Consider the following 24,349-nt stretch of genomic DNA (forward strand, 5'->3'; position numbering starts at 1 on the left):
GATGGCTAAATTAAATGTGTTTTTATTTGTGTGTGTGTCCAAAAGCAGATTTAGCTTTTAAAGGAGGCAGGTTCAATATTTTATGTTCCTCACCCGATTCGTACTTTTAATTTGTTCTATCTATAGCCAATCAGATGTCTCCTCAATTCTAAGCCAATCACATGAGCGCGCCCCCGGGTAGATTTATTGCGTTCATGACGTAGCGCTTCATGTACGCATTTTGCGCAGTCCGGAGCTGACAGGTCCATGGAGCCTGCCTGCAGGCGCTAATCTCAGGACACCTCCACTCTCAGTACATTGCCACTTTCCGAACAGGAAATGCACGCAAATACAAGCCTTTATATTATTAAGGTACAGCGCCACTTTCCGAACCATTGATGAATGCTTGTGTGTACACACAAACGGCAGGCAAAACCGTTTTAAATGTGTGTTTCATGTATGGCGAATACAGCTACTTTATTTATGTCTGTATGAAGTTGTTGTGAGTGTGGAGGGAGCAGCTACAGGTTAGCTTAGCCTAATCGATCAGTGCACTACGAAGCCAGTGCTAGACAGTGAACTGTCAACGGTGGGAGCCCCGCCGGTCATTATCGGCCGATATTCACTCTAAATAGTTTGATCGGTGCTCTCTATAGAGGCCGATCAGGAGAGCTGGATCTGATTGATATGGACATAAACGCGAGTGAAGTGTAACCGGACGCGAGAGAGAGATCAGATCAGCTGCTGAGTCTGACGAAGGCACGCAGCTCTGCATGATCATCTGAAGCGCCGCCCTCTGTTTAGCGAGCTGACCGGACTGCGCAAAATGCGTATATGAAGTGTCATGAACGCAAGAAATCATACCCTCGTCGTGGGGGCGCGCTCATGTGATTGGCTTAGACTGGAGGAGACATCTGATTGGCTATAGATGAGAACAATTACAAGTACGAATCGGGTGAGCGTCAGGGGAGTCTCAAAAAACCCACACACGAATGCACAGCGATCTATGCATGCACAGAAAGCGGTTTGTGTTTGCAGGTTCAGGGGATTTAAACGGAAAACAAATATGTGTGGATCAAAAATACATATGTAAAACTTTTTTCTGTGTTTGGATTTTATTTGCATGTATATGAAACGGAACACATTTGTGTGTGCATTAGCGGAGTTAAATTCATTTCTCACTTATTCTGACAATGTACTTAACCCCAAATAAAAGAACCCCATAAAAAGAGTTGTTAAATAATAGTGAAGTCACGTTGCAATAACAATAACTCATCTCTCTCTCGTTTTTTTTCTTCAGCTTTGCCAATAGCCGGATCATTCCTAGCATTCGGTGCCATTTCAGCGAGGGTATTCAAAAATAAAAAAACATAATTTTCCATGTTTTTTTTTTATTTTATCTGAATGATGGCTTGTTAAAGTATAATAAAAATATTTGGTCAAGCTCAGTATATTATGCTTACATTTTTATTTTTTTACCATCCCCAGTTACTGTGTGTGCACCCTGTTACTGTGAAAAATAGTAACAGGGTGAACGGTAACAGGATGGACATTTTAGGCTAAACTTGGCTATTGCTACATGTGTGATGATAATCAAGCTAGCACTTGGTGACAACAGAAACATATATTTGATAGATATATTCACCATATTTTCTAAATGTAAAACAAATGATCAGTTCGACTAAAAATGAGCATAACAGGGTGGACATTTTATGCTTTACCGCAATAGTTACGTTTTTTAAAACATTAGAAAAACGTTGAAGGAAGAACGCATTCACTCTGCTTCTTTAAGATTATTTCCCACTCAAAATGTATCCTTCTTGAGTCATACAAATAGTAGAATGGTAAAGTGGCGTGTCCAGAGGGATTCAAATCAGAGTAACAGGGGGGACATTCAAACAGGGGACACACACTTTATTTTCAATACAAATGAATTAATAACAACAATTTCAATTTGGTGAGGATAATTAGCAAAAGGGTCATACAACACTCACAAAAATGTAGAATTTGTTTGTATTTCTTTGATTTATTTTTGTATATCTGTTACAGAAGTTGAGCAAACATGATTGGGGACACAGCAATTTGGCCTACTTGTGCTAAAATCAGAGTAATTATTTAGAATTTGTAATATCCTGGCTAAATAACATTGTTGTTTTATGGTAGAGGGTATAAACATTTAAAACCAAGCTTTTAAAAAATAAGCATTAGACCTTTTTAAATACAAAATATATGATATAATGTGGTGGGAACCTAAATGGCACCGAATGCTAGGAATGACCCAGCCACTGTGTCAAGTGTCCTTCTTGGGTTGCCGTCCGGAGTTCTCCAATATGGCGGACCATCTTGCACATGCGCATTGCAGATCGGGCAGAGCTGCAGATCCGGTAGTGTGACAGTGACAATGGCAAACACCATGAATTTCAGCAGAAACCCTCAATAAGTTTACCTAATGGCAGTTATTTCCCTCCTCGCTGTACATTTAGCAGTTTAGCTATACTTTGACTGCAGAGCTCAGCTAACTAGCCAATCTTAGCATTCTAACACTGAAAACAAAATGTACAACGTGCTTCACTACAGCATGTTAGCATTGACTTAAGTGCTAACTAGCGAACGTTAGCATGCTAAGAAGATAAGATGTTAAAACCTGCTAAACTTCAGCACGTTAGCATTTTCAATATGAGCATATTAGCATGCTAACATGACCACTAGCGCACTGTGCCATACTACCTACAGAACTGCTTGCCTGAACTCTTGTTTGTCATTCAGTATATGAAATATGAATATATGAAATTGTTTATTCCAGAATTAATTTTACAATAGGTTCTTAAGCCTCAAATTAGAACCAGTGCACTTGATACCGAAACATTGCCTTCTACACATTGTGTTTCACACAGGCTACATGTAGGCTACTTTAATTTCCCCCTGAAATTCATTACTACTTTGTGGGAATGCTCGTGCAAATCTTGGGAAAAAATATTTTAAAACTGCTCTCAGAATTTCTTCACAAGGGGTCCATGAACAGCTTTCAGAATCTGAAGGGGCAGTTTGACTTGAAACGTGATGATTTTTACAGGTTCCTTCAAGTTCGTCATTACATCGATCAAATACAGAGGGAGAGTGCACTGGGATAACACTTTGTAAAAAGTTTTTAAAGATGCCTATCTTGAGGGCTCAAACAAGAAAGTTGTCTCAAAAATCTATAGGAGTTTACAACAAACAAAAGGTAACTCACTGTATGTAAAACAAAAATGGGAAAGGGAAGGAAATGTAGTTCTGAAGGAAGAAGATTGGGAGAACTTATGTGAGATACAATGGAAAACGTCAAGTTCAACCTCATGGCGAGAGTTCTGTTGGAAAAACCTCATACGGTTTTTCATTACTCAAGGCCCAGAAGAGACATTACACTAATTCCTCTGCATGCTGGCGACAGTGTGGATTCCTTATGGCAAACCATTTTCATATATTCTGGTCTTGCACATCATTGAACCCTTTCTGGCAGCAGGTTCTTGGAGTTTTACAAGACGTTTTTCAGGTAGACATTCCATTTAAATTTGAATCGTTATATTTGGGTGCTTTACCACCAGAAATGTTTTCCTCTGAAGATAGATATCTGTTTAGAATCCTGACTACTGCTTGCAAGAAGGCCATCACCAGAATGTTTTTAGTATTTTTTATTTCTATGCCCCCCTTGTTTGAATAAGTTGCAGGTACACCCCATAACCCTGTTCGTGTTTATGTTCTTTCTGTATGTTATAGCATGTTTGACGGTCAGTGAGGCCTGCATCTGTATTATCCCCAAATATGTACGTTTGATTTGTGATTTTAATGTTAACTACAGGAGGCTTACAGAGAATATTTTATTATCTATGACTGTAAACATGTGAAAAGCTGAATAAAAAGAGAATTAAAAAAGAATTAAAAAAAAAAAAAACTGCTATCAGAGCCAAAAGTACACACTCTATTCAAATAATTTCAAAAGATTTCAGGAGCATAATTAGTCTGGCCTGCTCAAGTGCCTTCATCATATCAAACGGACCCACCGTTCTTGCCCAATAGTGATCTGAGTGACAAAAAGTCCAACTAGCTTCAAATAGAGTCCATCTAGCTTCAAATAGATGTTACATTTGTCCGGAACTTTATTCAGAACAGAGAGAAGTAAACTTTAAACAAACTGCTCCCATCTTCACATTGTACACACAAAACCCAAAAAAACAACATACATCAGTTAATTGGGGTTCCCTGATGCTCACTTTCTGGTAATTTTTTTTAAAGGAGCCATAGTTTTTTAACAGGTGGCAAAATTGTCAGATATAGTCCTCCATGCATTCTTAATGGGACTCAGTGCTGCAGTTGGTAACCATGGTGTTGCTGGGCAGATCGGAGCCACACACCTGAGTGCCATCATCTAATCAGAGCAGGCACGCCCACAGACAGACTGGTACATGCACACATAAACACCGGAGGTTTGTATTACTTTTTTTTCAACAAAAGTTAGAAATGCAAAAGGTTTATCTCTCATTCAGATCAAATGGAAAGGCTCTCCTTTCACAGCACATCTCCATGGAAACCTTTGATCTCTGGGCTCACTTAAACAGGTGTTTGATAACGTTGTCACCATGGTAACCTTTGATCTCTGGGCTTACACACACAGGTGTTTGTAAACATTCATTCACTACTACTTACATTTAATATCTATCTCCTTCAGCCTACTTTCAGCTGCAGAAACCATTCAACTATTAACTTATTAAGCTATTTCAGGACATTGAGGCTGTTTGGACATGTTGTTGTTTATACCTTTTTTTAAACCTTTTCTTTTCAATATTAAGCTTCTTCACTATTTGTTCCTACTCTTCCAGTTTAACATTTCACTTTCAAGTTTCCAACAAAGTCATTGCAATGCATTTGAGCTGTAACTATTTTGATTCAAATCATTTCACTTTTCTGCATTTTCTGCTAAATTCAGCCACAAATGTTCACAGTTTACAGCACTCGCACGCATTTTCTGCAGGAAATGCATTTTATAGTTAGTGCGAATGCTGTTTACTGAATGCACTGAACTTGTCATTCTGCTTCCTGCCTTTGAAGTATCATGTATCTCTGCTGATGGTAACCACAGGCAGGGTCTCTGCAGAAACGTCCCAGAAGTAAACTGCTACTGAAACAAAGATGCCTATACTTTTCCTCTATGCCTCTTACGTACTGCTGGTTTACATGTTAAAATGTTCTAGGCCCTCATAGCAAGCATTATGGATCGACTATGGCTGCTGTATCAGTTAAAGTGTTCATGTGTTATCAGCTGGTGGATTGTCATCATCCTGCAATAGTCTCTGGTTTCAACTGCTATACTAAACTCTACACTCGCAACTCCATCCCACTTAGTTTTACCTACATTTAAGTGACAACTATAGCTTGTTACTCTACTGATTATATTTTATTTTACTTGTTAATATTGTTATACAGTATATTAAACCAACAACAGTATATAAAAGCCGGTCAATTAGCTACACATCAACATTAAAATGCTGCGTACACATTATGATTACACTATAAATCCAGTAATAAAATAAATGCCTTTACCACTAATGGTGACACTTATTATAATATAAGTTTAAAAGTATTGAGGGTCTGGAAAACATTTAATTTTCTCTTCACATTTTTTCTCAGAGTTTTTGTTGGAAATAATCTGTTAAACTGACAGATGGAGGTTTCAAGGCAACACAATTAAACTGGTATATTTATTGTTGTTTCATCTCATACCTAATAATGTAATCAGTGATTCAATCACTTTACTGTGCCAAGTCACCCCCATTTAAAAATAATTTGAGATGTCATGAAAAGTTGATTTGACAATAGTTAAATGTTTAGTGTTCAGCGTATGGATACAGATGCTGAGCATCAGGCACATTAAGAATGTGCTATGCAGCTCAAACCACCTCTCGCTACTTCATTTCCTCTGCTCATGTTGTGGTTGACAGACAATGAGCGCTTTTCCTGGTGACAATATAGACGGCCAGGAGGGTTAACTCAACACATGGTGGAATTTTAAGCTCCAGAGACAGAAAGACAGACAGCTTCGGTTTCAGCTGGGTTCTGATCAGCATCAAACTGGTGTTCATCAAAAAACACAGGTACAGCTTTTAAGAATCCTAATAGAGCATTTCATGTGATTGTATGAGCTCAATGTGTCTTTTCGGTGCGTTCTTATTGTTTTGGGCTTCACGTTTGAAAGGATGTTCTCACAGCAAACTCCTAAAACGATTGTATCGTACCTCCTCTTGTTATTAATGACATAAAAGATAGTTTGTTTGATTTGTGATTATGTATACATCATGAATATAGTCCCTGTTTATTCTTTTTGATTGTTCTTTTAAATGCTATAATATTACCTTTCAGAATGTGGTGACATTCTGTTATAGCCATAGAAGAAGAAACAATGAATTATAACAGCAGTTCAGGTGAGCTCTGAGGTTTCACAGATAACATTTACATCTATTTGTGTTGACCGCCACATTGTGAGAGCATAGAGCTAACTGTTTGTGTATTGTTGGATCTTTCAGGCCAGCAATTGGAAGCACCTGTCTTCATCCTCACAGGGGCCCTCTCCGTCACGGTCCTGGTGTTCACAGTGCTGGGGATCGTGTGTCTCAGAAAGTAAGGCAGGCTGAAATGATTTCACAAGCAATTTACTGGACGATTTGTCCTCATGTTTCCTTTGATTAATCTGAGTTAGGTTTGACTAGGGATTTCATTTAAATCTTTATTTCGAACAGACTAAAAAAAAAAAATTGAAAAACAGAATAGCATATTGTTAAAATACAGTATTTATTAATATTCATAATGATATTTATATTCAACAAAAAGGTAATAATATTTATATATTCAACAAAAATATTCATAATAATGATAATAATGTGTCCGAAAGGGAGCATTTTCTTTTTCAAAAGTATAACATATCAACAAGTGCAGGTGCCCTTGATTAAGTACTTGTAGATCCTATTACCTGGTTCAGGTGAAAGGAAAACGAATGGTGTTAGTTTTCACAATAATAGTACTTTTTTACAACAGTATAACCATGTCAAAGTAGGTAACAGCACAGATAACTCACAACATGAAGAATGTCTCCTTTTCATTTAAGTGTAAGCCAAAGCATGTGGTTTTACTACCCTGTAAATATGTCTGCTGTGAAAATGTCCAACACCATGAATTACAACAGAAACCCATAACAAGTTAACCTAATGGTAGTTATTTCGCTCCAACACTTTACTTGCTGTAGGTTTAGCTGTACTTTAACTGCAGAGCTAACGAGCAAATGTTAGCATGCTAATACAGAAAACAAGATGAGATTACCTGGTAAACATCAGCATGTTGGAATTGATTTACAGCTTATGTTAGCTTCCTAAAAAAGAAGACAATACAAGTTAAAACCTGCTTAATTTAAGCCTGTTAGCATTGTCAATTTGAGCCTAGCTATTAGCATGCTAACATGACCAGTTGTGCCATAAGTACAGAACTGTTTTTGCTAGGCGCTTGTTTTTTTTCATACAGTTTAAGAAATATTTAATTAATTCCAGATTTGTTTGTGAAATATGTTTTGAGGCCTTGAATTGGAAACAGTGCAGTTAGCACCCATGGCTTGGTCCAAATGTTGTTTTACATACAGTCAGGCTATTTTTATTTCTCTGTAGCTTCATTTTTTCAACTCCCCTGGCACAGCTTCATTTGATTTCTGATGGAATCAGAGGCAAACCATGTGACAATACGCACAGTGTTCTGTGTTTTTTCCTTTTTTTCTTGCAGATATCGTTCTTTGGTCCAGACCATTCGAGAGCTGCGAGGCAGCAGGTTGTTGATGACTGCAGTTCCTCGGCTGGAAACTCTGATCGCGCCAGCAGTGGTGGAGGAAGAAGATCAGCTTCCCCGGATCCCCCAGATCCCCCAGCAGCAGAGCAGGACAGTCAGGCTCTCCTCTCGGAGGCTATGGAGAAGCTTTCAGCAGGTATATTACTGTCTTCATGTCATCACATGATTCCCAGATATTTTGCTGTCAGATATTTGAACTATTTTTGTAGTGCTTTATTTAGTTAGTCATCTGAAGCTACAGCAGAGGAAATCTCAGATGCAAGAACAACTAACCGGAGTGTTCTCTCTAGCCTACATGTCACACATCTATGTCATCTCACTGTCGATGTACAGTATCATTTCTGATCATCTCTCTTTGGTTTCAATATATGTTATTAGTTACTGTAGCTTAAGCTCCGGTACAATGTGGACAAAATATGTTTGTGACTGACCAGTATGGTGTTGTTTGTCCTCTCAGTGTCCTGTACTTACCCACTGCTGTTCTGCCCTGATTTGATACTGCAACATTACCTCCTATGGCATTTGTTTAAGGGTCCTCGTGTTACCAAGTCAGACCTGAACCTGTTGCAGCTGATCAAAGCAGGAAAGGAGGGTGTCTTCTACCAAGCCAGGATGACCAGGGGGACGTGTAAAGGCCACAGCATGTTCACCTGCAAGATCAGCAAGGAAGGTACACATTTCTCTGACTGGAGGTTTGGACCGACAAGCATTTCTTTGAAATGGAAGCAGTGATAATCAATCCGTTTTGAGGTTAAGGTGCAGAGGGAAAGATCAAAACTTTATCAGTTTTCAATGATAATAGAAGTGTACGGCCATCCTTAATAGATCCGCAAACCACCTCAACTAGTTAGCTCTACGCAAAAGAGCAGCGGCTCTACTCCGAGTCCCTCCCGGATGCGGATGACTGAACTTCTCATCTTGTCCCCAAGGGTGATGGCAGCCACACTTCAGTTGCAAGTATTTGCAATCTCGTTCTTTCACTCATGACACCTCCTTCATGACCATAGGTGAGAGTAGCAACAACGATGGGCCTGTAGCTTGAGAGCTTTGCCTTCTGGCCCCGCTCTCATCTCACACTTTATGGTTCCCTCACTCGAGTACAAGACCCTGAGATACTTTAACTCCTTCCCTTGGGGTAAGGACTCATTCCCGACATGGACAGCCCAACGATTTCCTGCTGAAAACCATGGCCTCAGATTTAGAGGTGCTGATCCTCGGCTATCAAACCGAACCACTGAGTGCTGAAGGGTGCCGACCGAAGGCATCATCAGAACCAAATTATCTGCAAAGATTTGTGATGGAATTCTTAGCCCAACGAACAGCAGTCACCCTCCCCATGACTTTGCCTTGAAAACCTGTCCTTTTAGGGTTTTAACTTTGGCAAAATGATTTGTAACTATAATTGATACGAATCAGTATCAGTGTGTTTAAGACAGGAAATGCTTCTTTTGTTATCTTTAGTTTAATTTTGGAGAAGGTTCCTTAAAAATTGATTAAATGATGCCATGTTTCTTCTGCCTAGGAGATCAACAAATGATAACCAGGACTTAAAGTGGCTACACTAAAAAAGTTGAAAGACCAGCTACACTCGCAATGTATCATAATATTCTCTACAGTAACATAATTTTTTTTCTTAACATTGGTTTATATGTTAATGAATAAGGTAGTCAAACGACATGAAACTGACACTGTCAATGCTGTGGTGAGAAAGCGTGAAGGAAAATATGAAGATAAAACACTCAGCCCACCTTCCTCCTCTCCTACACAAAGTGAGTGCTGTGGGTTGTCCTCACAACTAAACAGTGTTTAAAATGTGTCACAATGTAACACAATGTACCTTGAAAACCACCAGGACTTCAGAGGTGCTCTCAGTAATTCCATTACTGAGAATTTCATCTAATTTCATCTCATTTCATTTCATTTCATCTAATAGTCAAGTAAATGTATGTATTTTGACAAGTCAGTCCACCCAAATGATAGATAACAACACTTTGTCACTCATCCTTGGTGGAATTTGATGTGCTATGGTTATAAGATAACCGTGAACTATTTATTCTGTAGAAAGAAGTTGCATTTCCCAAGATATATAACACTAATAAGAGCTATACAAATGAATTGTGGGGTTCTGCAAGAATCAATTTTAGGTCCTACACTTTTTTTTTGCTATACTTTTAAATGAGACACAGCATTATTTCCATACTTATGTTACATTGCCAAGGACTTCATTAACTGAAATGAAGATGTTAAGATATGGATGGCTGAGAATTTTCTTCATCTTAATTAGGACATAAACAAACTCTTTGAAAAATGGGTTCAAAACTTTAAAAACTGTTTTGTTTTTTGTGAACCACTTTGTTTACCTTTATTACTTTTTTTTGATTGATTCATATCTTAGATTTCAATGGAAATGAAATTGAGAAGTCTCACTCACTTCCTAGATGTAGATATTGTTTGGCCCAGTGACAGAGCTATAGTTGCATTTTCTCTCTTTTTTTTTCTTCAAGGTGTCCGTCCTAAGCATGTGGACACGGAGGTTTCCATAATGAGAAAACTGGTGCATCACAAGAACATCCTCCAGTTACTGGACTGGAACACCACTGAGGGTGAGGGACATTTTGTCAGGAAATTGGAGGACCCAAACGCAGTACAAAAGGGAATCAAGAAGTATTAACAAAAAGGGAATCAAGAAGTATTTACAAAAAGGGAATCAAAAAGTATTAACAAAAAGGGAATCAAGAAGTATTTACAAAAAGGGAATCAAGAAGTATTAACAAAAAGGGAATCAAGAAGTATTAACAAAAAGCGAGCTTTATTCAAAATCTGAAAACAAACAAAGAAAAACTAACCAGGGGCATACGAGGAACAGGAACGAACAAACTCACGGACAGGAACTGAAGTTACCTACTGTAACTCCAGCTTCTATGAGTATTGGCGAAGCCCTCTAAGGCTATCGCTATTGGGTAATCCCCTGCGCATCCGCGCAGCACTGAAACACTTCTAGTCCGTCTAGTTCCGGTATAAATAGGAAGGAGGCCCGACAATCTGCTCCCATACAAAATAACTTTTCTTCAGCTATTTGTAGAGCCAGTGGGGCCCAGCACTTAGAGGGCTTCGCCAATACTCATAGAAGCTGGAGCTACAGTAGGTAACTTCAGTTCTATTTCATATATGGCTTCGCCCTCTAAGGCTATCGCTATTGGGTTAAGGGCGAAGCATGATGTAGTCTGCGCCCCACTGGGTCCGCCCGGCACTAGAAGCACAGACACACCTGCTCAATAACAACCCATGCCTATTGCGCCATGCGTAATGGCGCATCGCCGTCCCTGGAATATAGCATAACATGAATATTTTCCATGAGGGGACGAAGGCTGGGAACAATACATACCTGCCGCTGTGAAAAAGAGACGAAGGTCATACTTTGCCCAGTGACAAAAAGAGGGGGAACAGCAGCTCTCTGCGTGCAGACAGGCAGGAGAGCGCACGGCTGGATCCCTGACGTCACTCACTCTGACAAGACACTCCGTACAAAATGTGTCAGAGGAAAAAAAGGAAACATCCCTCCTATAAGAGGGGGAAAGGGCCGCTCTCCGCGAGGCGAGAGGCAGGAAAGAGGCGCACAGCTGGATCCCTGACGTCACTCACTCTGACAAGACACTCAGTACAGGGCGTGTCAGAGAGGAATGGGAGACATCCCTCAAATACAATTGAATAAATTAACAGGGGGAAGACCAAGATGCAGCAGTGCAAATGTCTTCCACTGACATTCCTCCGTGCAAAGCTGTGGAGGAGGACATTCCTCTGGTGGAGTGCGCATTGATGTTCTCCCGGGATCCAACCCAGAGGAGACATATGCCTGTGACACAGCTTCACACAGCCAGTGTGACAGCCGTTGTGCAGATAGAGGCTGCCCTAACGAGCGCTCTCTATAATGCACAAACAGGCGCTGAGAATGACGCAAGGCAGCCGTGCGCGCCACTAGCAGGACAGCGCGCGCACAGGACAGAGGAGATGAGACGCGGCTTCTTCCTCCGACCTGTGAGGAGGGGAAAAGAAGCCATCCAAGGTGATCACTCTCGACTCTAAAAGAGCTTGTGATGACCTTTGGCATAAAAGCCGGGTTAGGGCGTAAAACAGCTGAACTGCCATCTCCTTGGATCCGGAAGCCTGACGGAGCCACAGAGAGAGCAGACAAATCACTCACCTTTTTCGCTGATAGAGCCAAAAGTATATACTACTTTGGCTGACAACAGTTTAAGGGGAACCTGGCCTAAAGGCTCAAATGGGGCTTTGCTTTAGTGCGCGTAACACCAAAGCCCACTGAGGTGCCAGTGCGCGTGACACAGGTCTGAGTCTCCGTACTCCTCGCATAACACGGCTGATGCGCTCTGCGAGCCCCTCTGTTCAATTGGCCGGGAATATACATTGCTCTGATGAGAGCAACGTCTGTGCGAGCCCAGAACAGCAGCCGCCTGGCTGCGTTCAGAAGCTGCGCAGATCGTACTGTACTCCTCCCTTGCGCCGTGGCCTGTTGTCTGTGCGAATCAACACATTGATTGTACAGCAACGGGGCGACTCCCCCGTTTTTTTCCCGAGATTTAGAAAAATAGTGGAGTAAAAACCGCGCAAGACACTGTTCCTGGGATGACAGGAGTGTTTCTTGTATCCCATGGAACTGCTGGGGGTAGAGGTTTCTCTGTGATGTGCCGTAATGGTCGTCATGGTGACGAGCCGCGCCATCGCCGCCGCTGCCCGTGAGGCAAAAAGACTGCCTGCGAGGGAGTTTCCACACGCTGCATTTCACTCCGTCTCTCATCATGAGGCGCGTACACGCTCAGGGGATGAGAGGTGTGTGCATGCTGTCCACACGAGGCGTTATAACGGTGCTCGTGGGTTATTATGACCGTGTGAGGCACATCTGGGACAGAGGAATGCCACGAGCTCAGCAGTTTATAAACCAATAGGTTGAAAACAGCAGGCTTCTGCAGCGAATGAACCACCTCTGGAGTGTCCCCCTGTTGGAAGAGACTCAGGGGTATCATCACATGACCAGCTGACGCCAACGCCGAGCAGCTGCGTCACGGAGAGGGCTGTGTGGGTTGTGACACGCCAGAGGAGAGCTGTCAGTTCCTCCACTCGCTGCCGCGAGAGACGAGCTCTGCTGCCTGAGTTTAATTCCACTCCCAGATAAACGATTGTCTGAGAGGGAAGAGGACAGCTCTTCTTCCACTTTATTATGAAACCTAGGCTTTGACAGATGCGATACTAGATGTACCGTCTGTAAAGCGACTTCCTTCCTGGAGCGAGCCAGCAAATAGCAGGTCGTCCAGAGAAAATCACACTCTCATCCCTCCTCTGTGTAGTGGCTCCAGCCTTCTCTGCACAAAAATGCGAGGAGCCAGGAAATATCCGAACGGCAGACGATTGTCTGGTCTGATATTCCCTGAAATGAGAAAACTCAGGAATTTCCTGTGTTTTGGGATGATGGGTACGTGGAAGTATGCATCCTTCAGGTGGAAGTGAACCAGTCGTCCTGGTGAACACATTCCAGCACCTGTTTGATCGTCAGCATGTGGAATACTGACAGATCGAGGATGTCTCATTCCCCCAGTCTTTTTCGGGATTAGAAAAATAACGGGGGGGGGGGGGGGGGGCGAACTGCAGGACGTATCCTCTGCTGATCAGCCTGCTCATCCATCTGTCCATCAGACACACGCGCTGCCACTCTGAGACAGTGGCGTTTTCTCCTGGAGGCCAAGGGAAGCCAGGCTTCCCCTGTTTTTTCGGATTGTAGTTATAATTTTAATAAATAAATGAAAACACTTCGTTTAGTTTCGGAAATTCATTGTTGTATGTTGCTGCCGGCCCGTCTCAGGTCTCCTGATTCTCATTGAGTATTTTACAAAGAGTGAAACAGCGCCCCTCTAGATGTTATGGTGGAACAGTAGATTGCACTTTCTGTTGCGAGAGGAGGCCAGCCGAAATGTGCTTCCCTTGGTGAAAAAAAATGGAGGGATTGACCAATCAGATGAGGCTCACGTCATGCCCCTGCCAACCTGTGATTGGTCAGGGCCATGCCAAGGGAAGCCAGAGGCGGCTGGCTTCCCTTGCCTCACAATCCAATTAAATTGCATCAATTTAGTGGTGCAGTGACGCGTCCCAAAAAGCGGAAGTAAGCTGCGCTCGGTTTCCCTCGACAAAAATAATAATGGGATTTCTCCATAGGATTTTGGAAAATGCACGTTTTGTTCAGTCGAATAATATCCACATGTCTACCCTACTTTTATAATGTTCGAATCATAAATCTAATCGATAGAAGATAGATAGCGTCACTGCACCACTTTCACCGCCGTTAGAAAGTAGCAAGCAACTGAAGCAAGTGCAATTATGGAGGGTGGAGATTTGGAGAATTTAATCAAAAATAATTGGATTAAAGTTCCGCTGCAGCAGCAACAACTAATACAATCTGATGACAGGCCAATGCCCAAACTGGAGCTGTGTACAGCGAGGAACAAAGGAGCGAACCGGACGTAAAACGTTAAAGGTCTCCTGATTTAGTTTGTGAATGAATGCTTATTAGAGTTTCGGCTGGAGAGTGCGTGCGGACCTGTCGGTCATAAAACAGGCGTGTGTAAGTCCTGCATCTGTATGATACAAATGTGTGTAAAATGATACCGGGCGCTGGAATCACTCATCTGGTTACGTTATTACATTGACCACCACACCCCCCGAAACTCTGAGAGCGGGTGCACGTGCTCGAGATGTGTTTTTGGTTGTCATGGTGACGAGCCACGCCAGAGCCCCTGCCGCCGCTGCCCATGAGGCAACCCAAGGTGTGCTTGGACCGAAAGGGCTGCGCGGGGGCCTCCACACGCTGCGTCTCACTCCGACTCTCATCATGAGGCGCGTACACGCTCAGGGGATGGATGGAGGTGTGTGCAGTGCTGCCCACATGAGGCGTTATAACGGCGCTCATGCGTTTATTATGACCGTTTGTAAGAGGCGTATCTCGGACAGAGGAATGCCGCGAGCTCTGCAGGTTATTAACCGAGGTTAAAACCGGCAGGCTTCTGCAGCGAGCCCTGCTGTCTACTTAATCAACAGATTAGTGGCAGCCGGCTTAATTAGCGAGCTCTGCAGTTAATTAACCAATAGGTTAAAACCAGCAGGCTTCTGCAACAAGCCCTGGCGCGTCCAGTAGCACTTTTCTGGCCGTCTCCGTAAAGGCCCAGATACACCGGCCCGAAATCGGCAGTAAATGGGAGTCGGGCCGAACATGAGCGTGGGCACGCCCTATTCGGAGTGGTGTGCGCCGCACCGTCGGGTCTTTTCTGCCGACCTGACGCCTTTTCTTGCCGATTCAACATGTTGAATCGGCGTCGGGAACACCACCGAAAGTCGGACAAAGGGATAACACTGATTGGCTGTTCAGCTAGCGAATCAGTGCATGAGAAGCGTTAACGGAAGTGAGGGAGGTAAACAAATGTTTTAAAATGGAAGATGGAACACACACGGCTATTTCACCTCATCGGTTTATAGAGCTCCTGTTCATTCATGTTTTCAATGGACGAGAGTGAAATTGGAAAGAAAAACGCTATTTGTTGTTTGTTTATATCAGGGAGTCTGTTCTTCTTCTCTGTCTTCCGGTTGTTCCGGTTGTTGCCCCTTTTGAATGATGAATACACACTACCGCCGCCTGCTGGTAAGGACAGTTATTGCCACTCACGCATGCGCAGTTCATATGTGCTCGGCTCGGATTTGCGGTGTGTTCCAGTGCGCGAAGTCGGCAAATACGCAGGAGAGTCCGGCGACGCAACAGTCGGTGTCGGCGACTTCTCAGGTGACTGGCCGGTGTATCTGGGCCTTAACAGACGCCTGCTTCAGCCAGAGGTGGTGCTGGATCTGTGTCACCCATGCGAAAATCTTCACTTGGGAGACAGCGACGGAGGCGCACAGAGTGAGCGCCGTGCTGGCCGCCTTGCTGATTTCCTCTGTCTCGGTGGTGGACCGCTCTACCAGTTTCACCACCGAGTTGGAGAGTAGCGCGATGTTATTCGCCACCGCGCTGTGGTGACGGAGAGGGTGAAAGCATGTTTGGCCGCCAAGCTGGCACCCTGCTCCGACTCTGTCTCCCCCATCCGGGGGAGAGGAGGGAGGGGAGAACCGAACGGTGAACCGTGGAGGGAGGCGGGGCAGGAGTTGTCGGACTCCTGCCCCAGGGACACGAGGCCCCGTCCGCGGGCTCGTAAGCCTGGACGGGCCAATCGTCCTCCTCGGCCACAGCAGCAAGAGGGTCCGCTCTCCGCTTCCTGTCGCCCGAGGGGAGACGGGCGCAGTGTATGCATGCTACCTGCTGGTTTAGAGCCGCATACGCGTGCTCTGACCCCAGGCAGGGTTCTCATACTACTTTTATCTCTGCTGGTCCTAACTCATTATTAACCCAGAGCCACATGAGGGACAATCTCTCACACAATTGTTACTCATGTTTAATCTGCAATTGAAGTGTCTCTTGTGCTTCAGCAACGGTGTGCTGAAGAAAAGAGGGAGCAGATTGTCGGGCCTCCTTCCTATTTATACCGGAAGGGAGCCCGAGGGTGGGGCCCACCTTGCGGGTGGGCGTGGACTAGAAGTGTTTCAGTGCTGCGCGGGTGCGCAGGGGATTACCCAATAGCGATAGCCTTAGAGGGCGAAGCCATATACGAAATAGAACATGCAGGTAACATTGACGAAGATCCGACAAAGCGCTCAAGGAAGGACAGGACTAAATACACACAAGGGTAATCACAGGACAAGACACAACTGGGAAGGGGAGGTGAAACACAGGGGCAGCAGGTGGACACCATAACACAATCAGGCACAGGAGGGAAACTAAAGACAGGAAGGCAAACACAGGAAGTAAGACCAGAAAAGACACAAGGAGGAAAACATTTAAAAATGAAGGTGGAAAATAGCAACAAACCCAAACCCATGACACATTTATCTTCACACTGTATCCCTCTGTCCTCTTCTACAGTGCTCCTGGTTGATGAATTAGGATGATGTTCCTCCCTGTAAGTCCCCTTCCTCTCTCCATGTTTTTGATTTGTGCAGAACCTTACATTCTGATCATGGAGTATGTGACATATGGCACTCTGAGGACCTTCCTGCAGACCAACAGAGCTCATTTAAGTGAAGACCCTGAGCTGCAGAGCCTCCTCACCATCGCTTCCTACCACATCGCTCTGGCCCTGCAGCACCTGCGCTCCAAAATGGTAGCAACATAACCGGCTCTTATGAAGTCGTCAGGTTCCATCTATCCATGCTAAGCAGTCTGTGTGGGATCTGTTCTGCAGATTGTGCACTGTGACCTGGCTCTGAGGAACATCATGGTCAATAAGTTTCCCTGGGAGGTAAAGGTAGCGGAGTTCGGACTGGCCCGAGATTTAACGCGCATGACAAGCCGCCGCAGCAGCAGCAGCCGCTGGAGGAACCCAAGGGTAACACACACACACACACACACACACACACACACACACACACACACACACACACACACACACACACACACACACACACACACACACACACACACACACACACACACACACACACACACACACACACACACACACACACACACACACACACATGCCAATTTTAGTCAAACCTTACATCAGACCCTTTTTGTCACATTTTATACCAAATTGACACATTTGAAACAACGTGTGGTCACATCTTGTATCATTGCCATATACATTTGTTACACATGTCACCTTTTGGTGAAATGCGTGCATGCTTGTGTGAAAATTATGACAGGTGGTTGTCAAAAGAGAGAAAATATACTCTTAGCAGCCCTTATGCTGCAAACAGACAGTGCAAGGTTAGCTTGCAGCCACATGAGACTAACATGTAACACACACATTTTTCAAACTGATATCTTAGTCTCAGTTTTACCTCCATGAAACCATATTAACTGTCCCTAAGTGTATGTTTGTCTGTGTGTGTTTGTGTTAAGGGGGGGTAGCAGCATCCTCTGCAACAGGAAACAACAGTTTCAGAGAGATGTGGTCTTGATTTAGAGCCGTAACGTGTCATTCAGTCAACACAGCGGGTATTCTTAATTTCCACATGAGCTCCCTTGTGTTGTGTTCGAAAGCTGTTACCGTTCATGGTGTTCGCAGGTAAATATTGACCCATGATTTATCTCAGTCCAAAACACTCAATAATAATGACTATCACCCAATATTGTTTTAACTACATCATAACTAACTTTAAAAAAATTCAATTATTGTTACACTGTATGAAGGGGGTGCGGGTGGGGTGTCTAAAGTCAAAGATTAATCTTGATTGGGCCAAATTTGACCCGAGTCACCCACAAACAACAATGCTGCTGGGTCTCCCCAGACCCGAACACCAAAATATACACTTTTTTTTTTAGAGACCTTCAGACTTGGCTAAAATGGTCAAAATCAGTTTTTTTGTGTTTATATAGCTCGATATCATGATGCGTAGTTATTATATAATTTTAACTTGAAATGGGTCACGGGCCCTCTGCCTTCACTGCCACCCTTCTGGCAGCGCACCCGGGCGACAGAAGCTGGCTTTGGGGACGTGGAACGTCACCTCTCTGGGGGGGGAAGGAGTCAGAGCTTGTGCGGGAGGTGGAGCGTTACCAGTTGGATCTGGTTGGGCTCACCTCTACGCACAGCGTCGGCTCTGGAACCTTACTTCTGGATAGGGGTTGAACTCTATTCTTCTCCGGAGTTGCTCAAGGTGTGAGGCGCCGGGCGGGTGTGGGGATACTCACAAGTCCCCGGTTGGGTGCTTCGTTGTTGGAGTCTACCCCGGTGGACGAGAGGGTTGTCTCCCTACGCCTGCGGGTTATGGGGGGGAAAACTCTGACCGTTGTGTGTGCTTATGCACCCAACAGCATTTCAGAGTATACGGCCTTCTTGGAGACCCTGGAAAGAGTCCTGTATGGGGCTCCTGAAGGGGACTCTTTAATCTTGCTGGGAGACTTCAACGCACATGTGGGCAATGATGGAGACACTTGGAGGGGAGTGATTTGGAGGAACGGCCCCCCTGATCTGAACCGGAGTGGTGGTTTGTTACTGGACTTCTGTGCTAGTCATGGATTGGCCATAACAAACACCATGTTCGAACATAAGGATGCTCATAAGTGTACGTGGTACCAGAGCACCCTAGGCAGAAGGTCCATGATCGATTTTGTTATCGTATCATCGGACCTGAGGCCGTATGTTTTGGACACTCGGGTAAAGAGAGGGGCGGAGTTGTCAACTGATCACCATCTGGTGGTGAGTTGGGTCGAGTGGCGGGGGAAGACTCTGGATAGACCTGGTAAGCCCAAACGTGTAGTTCGGGTGAACTGGGAACGTCTGGAGGAGGCCCAAGTTCAGGAGGCCTTCAACTCACACCTCCGGCGGAGCTTTTCGGGCATTCCTGTGGAGGTTGGGGACATTGAACCAGAGTGGTCGGTGTTCAAAGCCTCTATTGCCGAAGCCGCGGCGGGGAGCTGTGGTCTCAAGGTCCTAGGTGCCTCAAGGGGCGGTAACCCTCGAACCTCCTGGTGGACACCGGTGGTCAGGGAAGCCGTCCGACTGAAGAAGGAGGCCTTCAGGGATTTGTTATCCCGGGGGACTCCCGAGGCAGTTGCAAGGTACCGACAGGCCCGAAGGGCAGCAGCCTCAGCCGTGGCCGAGGCAAAGCAGCGGGTGTGGGAGAAGTTCGGAGAAGACATGGAAAAAGACTTTTTATGGCGGCACCAAAGTTGTTCTGGAAAACTGTCCGACACCTCAGGAGGGGGAAGCAGGGAACCATCCAAGCTGTGTACAGTAAGGATGGGACGTTGTTGACCTCAACTGATGGAGTGTTAGGGCGTTGGAAGGAGCACTTTGAGGAACTCCTGAACCCGACAACTCCACCCTCTATGTTAGAGGCAGAGCTGGAGTATGACGGGGGATCGACACCAATCTCCCGGGGGGAGGTCACTGAGGTCGTCAAACAACTTCACAGTGGCAAAGCCCCGGGGGTGGATGAGATCCGCCCAGAAATGCTGAAGGCTCTGGGTGTTGAGGGACTGTCATGGTTGACACGTCTCATCAACGTTGCGTGGAAGTCGGAAACAGTACCGAAGGAGTGGCAGACCGGGGTGGTGGTTCCCCTTTTCAAAAAGGGGGATCAGAGGGTGTGTGCCAATTACAGAGGCATCACACTACTCAGCCTCCCCGGGAAAATTTACTCTAGGGTACTCGAAAGGAGGGTCAGGCCGATTGTCGAACCTCAGATTGAGGAGGAACAATGCGGATTCCGTCCTGGTCGTGGAACGACGGATCAGCTTTTTACTCTCGCAAGGATCCTGGAGGGGGCCTGGGAGTACGCTCATCCAGTCTACATGTGTTTTGTAGACTTGGAGAAGGCGTATGACCGGGTTCCCAGGGAGTCACTGTGGGAGGTGCTGCGGGAGTATGGGGTGAGGGGGTCTCTACTCAGGGCCATCCAATCTCTGTACTCCCAAAGCGAGAGCTGTGTCCGGGTCCTCGGCAGTAAGTCGGACCCATTTCAGGTGGGGGTTGGCCTCTGCCAGGGCTGCGCTTTGTCACCAATCCTGTTTGTAATATACATGGATCGGATTTCGAGGCGTAGTCGTGGGGGAGGGGGTCTGCAGTTCGGTGGACTAAGGATTGCACCACTGCTTTTTGCAGATGATGTGGTTCTGATGGCTTCATCGGTCTGCGACCTTCAGCACTCACTGGATCGGTTCGCAACCGAGTGTGAAGCGGCTGGGATGAGGATCAGCACCTCCAAATCTGAGGCCATGGTTCTCAGCAGGAAACCGATGGACTGTCCACTCCAAGTAGGGAATGAGTCCTTACCCCAAGTGAAGGAGTTCAAGTATCTCGGGGTCTTGTTCTCGAGTGAGGGAACAATGGAGCGTGAGATGGGTCGGAGAATCGGAGCAGCGGGAGCGGTACTGCAGTCTCTTTACCGCACCGTTGTGACGAAAAGGGAGCTGAGCCAGAAGGCAAAGCTCTCTGTCTACCGCGCCATTTTCATTCCTACCCTCACCTATGGTCATGAAGGATGGGTCATGACCGAAAGAACGAGATTGCGGGTACAAGCGGCCGAGATGGGTTTTCTCCGCAGGGTGGCTGGTGTCTCCCTTAGGGATAAGGTGAGAAGTTCGGTCATCCGGGAGGGACTCGGAGTTGAACCGCTCCTCCTTCGCGTCGAAAGGAGCCAGTTGAGGTGGTTCGGGCACCTAGTGAGGATGCCACCTGGGCGCCTCCCTAGGGAGGTGTTCCAGGCACGTCCAGCTGGAAAGAGACCAAGGGGTAGACCTAGAACCAGATGGAGGGATTATATCTCTTCTCTGGCCTGGGAGCGCCTTGGGATCCCCCAGTCAGAGCTGGTTGATGTGGCCAGGGAAAAGAAAGTTTGGGGCTCTCTGCTGGAACTGCTACTGCAGTCTATGGTGTGAGTTGAGGTGCTGGTCACACCCTTTTTACAGGTCACATTTCATCACATTTTCCATTGTCTGTAACTTGACAGCAGCGTGTGCCGCTGCGATGGTACCCACCTGAGTACTTCAAGAACAACTATTACAGCTTCAAAGGAGACGTGTGGGCCTTCGGCATCGTGCTGTGGGAGATGCAGACATTTGGTGAGGTGGTTATTAGTGTAATAGCACAAATGATGTGGCAAAGAATGATTTATATAGAAGGTTAGACCAAAGTCCAAAGTGATTCACCTCCTGTTTGACTGCCTTGTTTAGTTGTATTTGTGTTAATATATGCTTAAGGGAAGAATCACATTTCGTACAACCCTAAAACCATGTTATTGTGGGAAACATTTTCAGAGACAGCAGTTAACTAAAGACCTTGAACTTGTTTAATTGCTATACAGGTAGGTTTGTTTTCCTTTAGAATACATCTCATTATGTAATCACATTTTCAGGTACACTGCCATACCCAAACCTCGAGACATCAGAAGCGGTCATGTATCACATCTGTATTGGTCATAAGAACACAAACCCTGAAGGCTGCAGACCAGAGATGTAAGAAAAAACTCACAATTACAAAAACATGTTTGGTCTTTTCAAAAGCTACATTAAATAAGCAATTTTTGGCAGTTAGTGAATAGTCTCAAAGTTGCATCTTTGAGTACCATCAATCCAAAGCAATAATATATGCAGCTCAGGAAATAAGATGTCTTAACTACAGCCACAGTGTGGGAAAAGCCTCTGTGTTATCAGAGGCAGAGCTCATGAAAAAACAGTTAATACAATAAATCAAATGTATTTCCCAAAACTATTGCTATATGTGAATCTGGTATCTGATTCTCATTGAGTCATGATCCAAGTTTGCACTATAAAATTGTTTTTAAATAGTATGATACTTCAGTAATTTATTGCATGACGATACTTGTTGTTTAATTTAATCTAATTCCACAGACTTCATATCATGAAAGACTGTTGGCTGGAGCCCTACACTCTGAGACCCTCGTTCACAGACATCGTCCGCATGCTGGAGAACATCATGGAAAGCGATGCGGTAAAGAGCAGCTGGTTCACCACTTTTTTAATGATTTACAATAGTGATTGATCTTGGAAAGGCCATTCATTATCTATCTTTTGTATCCTTACATTGTTGTTATTTGTAAAAATGAACAAATCATGTATCTTTCATTCTTTAAAAAAATACTCAACCTTGATTAAATGTAGACTACATGCAAATGACATTACATACTTAAAATATTGTTTTTTTATATTGCAGGATTATGTGGACGTTGAAAGTCCACTTTTGCTGAAAGAGGAGGCTGAATATCATGAAGCTCGATGTCTACGGGCAGCCAGCGTCACCTTGGAAGATGCAAATACCGTCTAAGTATCAGAAAGATGTTTTCTGAACAATTGAATGTATTTAAAACAAATCTAAATGGGTTTGTTTCCTCTTTAAGGCTGCATTGATCTACTAAGCCTTTCAAGCGCTACTAAAATATAACAACTGTAAAATGATCACACATCAACAAATCAACAGAGAGCATGGTCAAAATGATGTACTTATTATATATTCTTGTTAAGAACTGTAAACTATGTTTTATGTTGTATTTTTCCATTATAAATGTGTTTATATTTATTTTTGTATCCATCCTGTTGATAACTCATCTATAATGTTGATTTTCTGTGATGTTAAATGCTCTTTTTTGCCTTGAGCTCTGTTCATGTTTACTTTCAGAAATTGTTAAAATGTGTTCTTTATTCTCGCGTCCAGGAGAGAAGCTTTAAAATGAGACTAAATGGAGTCTCTGAAAAGATTCAAATGGGATACTTTAATTAAAAAAGGCGCGGTAGTGTTACAGACAGAATATTGTTCCGTCAGACAAACAGCTGTGGTCCGGTTCTCCTGAGCAAGAAAGACAGCGGATCTCTCCCCCGGCGCTGCTATATATATCCTCTGCTGGCTCCTCCCCGCCAGCCGGCTCACCTCGTCTCCAATGTCCGTTATTGCATTTAAACAGAGGATAGGTTCTTTTCACATTCAATATATGCTTAACACGCCGTTTCTCCTCATATTCTCTTTCATCACTTTTCATTTAACACATTCTAAACGCTGTAATCAATACTCTAAACAATACTTCTCGGCTCGTTTGGTTGCCGGTCATTCCGGATGTTGTCACATGCTACTCGTCTGTAAACAATAATGTATTCAAATAAACTGTACCTTCATTTAATATTCAGCATGGTAATATCTCGACATCTATCGTTGTAGTGTTAAATCAGTAGGTTTCGGTTTTCACCACACCAAGTCATTTCGCTCCTCAATTCACCTCTTTAGGAAATCGTATATTAGCCACATGCTACATGCTAACCGTAGATGAAGGATTTTCAGAATAAAAGCTTAACTGCTTGTGCACAAGAATTTCTGGTTTTTCACTATAAAAGAGCGTTTGAACTGACGGTATGTTTAAGCTACATTATACCATCAAAACATTGATTTTAATTTCTAACAGTCCCTCCTTACACACCTAAAAGGTGTGTATAATACTGAAATCAATGAGTTCTTCATCTGAACTTTGCATATTACATATCTCATATTAACAAACATACAATCAAATGGAATGGTTTCACAGCCGGCTTTACAAAAATACAAAATAAATTCTTGTCTGTGTTCAAACATAAAAGTTGTCCCTTGTGCATAACTTCTAGTGTTTACATTCAATATCATTCTTCAAAATAGCAGCAATGGCTTGGTATCAGAACATTTCTTCCTCCCTCCTTTCACAGAAACCGTTCTCATACCACGCTCAGTGTTAAGGCACTTGTTTTTACAAAGTGAAAAGAAACAAACCATTTTAGAATAGCAATGATTTATACAACATGAAATCTACCATATTAGAATAGTATAAAGTAATAAAGTCAAATAAAATGGACTATCTTAGAATAGTGTAAAATTAATTGGAATAATAAAAATATTAAAAATATGCTATCTTGGAATAGTATGAAGTAAATTGAAAT

The 24,349-nt window shown here is 44.0% G+C and overlaps 1 protein-coding gene across 7 annotated transcripts; it reads left to right on the plus strand.

Moving 5' to 3' along the window:
• Positions 1-5,946: 5,946 nt before the first annotated feature.
• On the plus strand, positions 5,947-23,046 carry LOC307037424 (tyrosine kinase receptor Cad96Ca). 7 transcript variants are annotated; one of them, XR_013807674.1, is made up of 13 exons: positions 5,947-6,107; positions 6,373-6,434; positions 6,537-6,630; positions 7,777-7,975; positions 8,371-8,509; positions 9,507-9,608; positions 10,344-10,442; positions 16,927-17,087; positions 17,169-17,312; positions 21,385-21,501; positions 21,790-21,889; positions 22,286-22,385; positions 22,608-23,046. XR_013807674.1 is itself a non-coding variant. In XM_079678285.1 (13 exons), the coding sequence occupies exons 2-13, from the start codon at positions 6,413-6,415 to the stop codon at positions 22,716-22,718; spliced, it is 1,383 nt and encodes a 460-aa protein (XP_079534411.1). In that variant the 5' UTR covers positions 5,947-6,107; positions 6,373-6,412; the 3' UTR covers positions 22,719-23,046. The 7 variants fall into 7 exon arrangements, 4 of the variants coding, with proteins under 4 accessions (XP_079534411.1, XP_079534412.1, XP_079534414.1 ...); XR_013807675.1 differs by having other exon boundaries at positions 21,388-21,501; XM_079678285.1 differs by having other exon boundaries at positions 21,385-21,496.
• The last annotated feature ends 1,303 nt before the right edge of the window (positions 23,047-24,349 follow it).

This window comes from Notothenia rossii (genome assembly GCF_949606895.1).
Source record: "Notothenia rossii genome assembly, chromosome: 4".
NCBI classification, from domain to species: Eukaryota; Metazoa; Chordata; class Actinopteri; order Perciformes; family Nototheniidae; genus Notothenia; species Notothenia rossii.

Coding starts and splice junctions, on each gene's coding strand:
- LOC307037424 (XM_079678285.1), top strand. CDS start 6,413: ATGAATTATAACAGCAGTTCAG. Junction 6,435..6,536: donor GAATTATAACAGCAGTTCAG/GTGAGCTCTGAG, acceptor TGGATCTTTCAG/GCCAGCAATTGGAAGCACCT. Junction 10,443..16,926: donor GGACTGGAACACCACTGAGG/GTGAGGGACATT, acceptor TGATTTGTGCAG/AACCTTACATTCTGATCATG.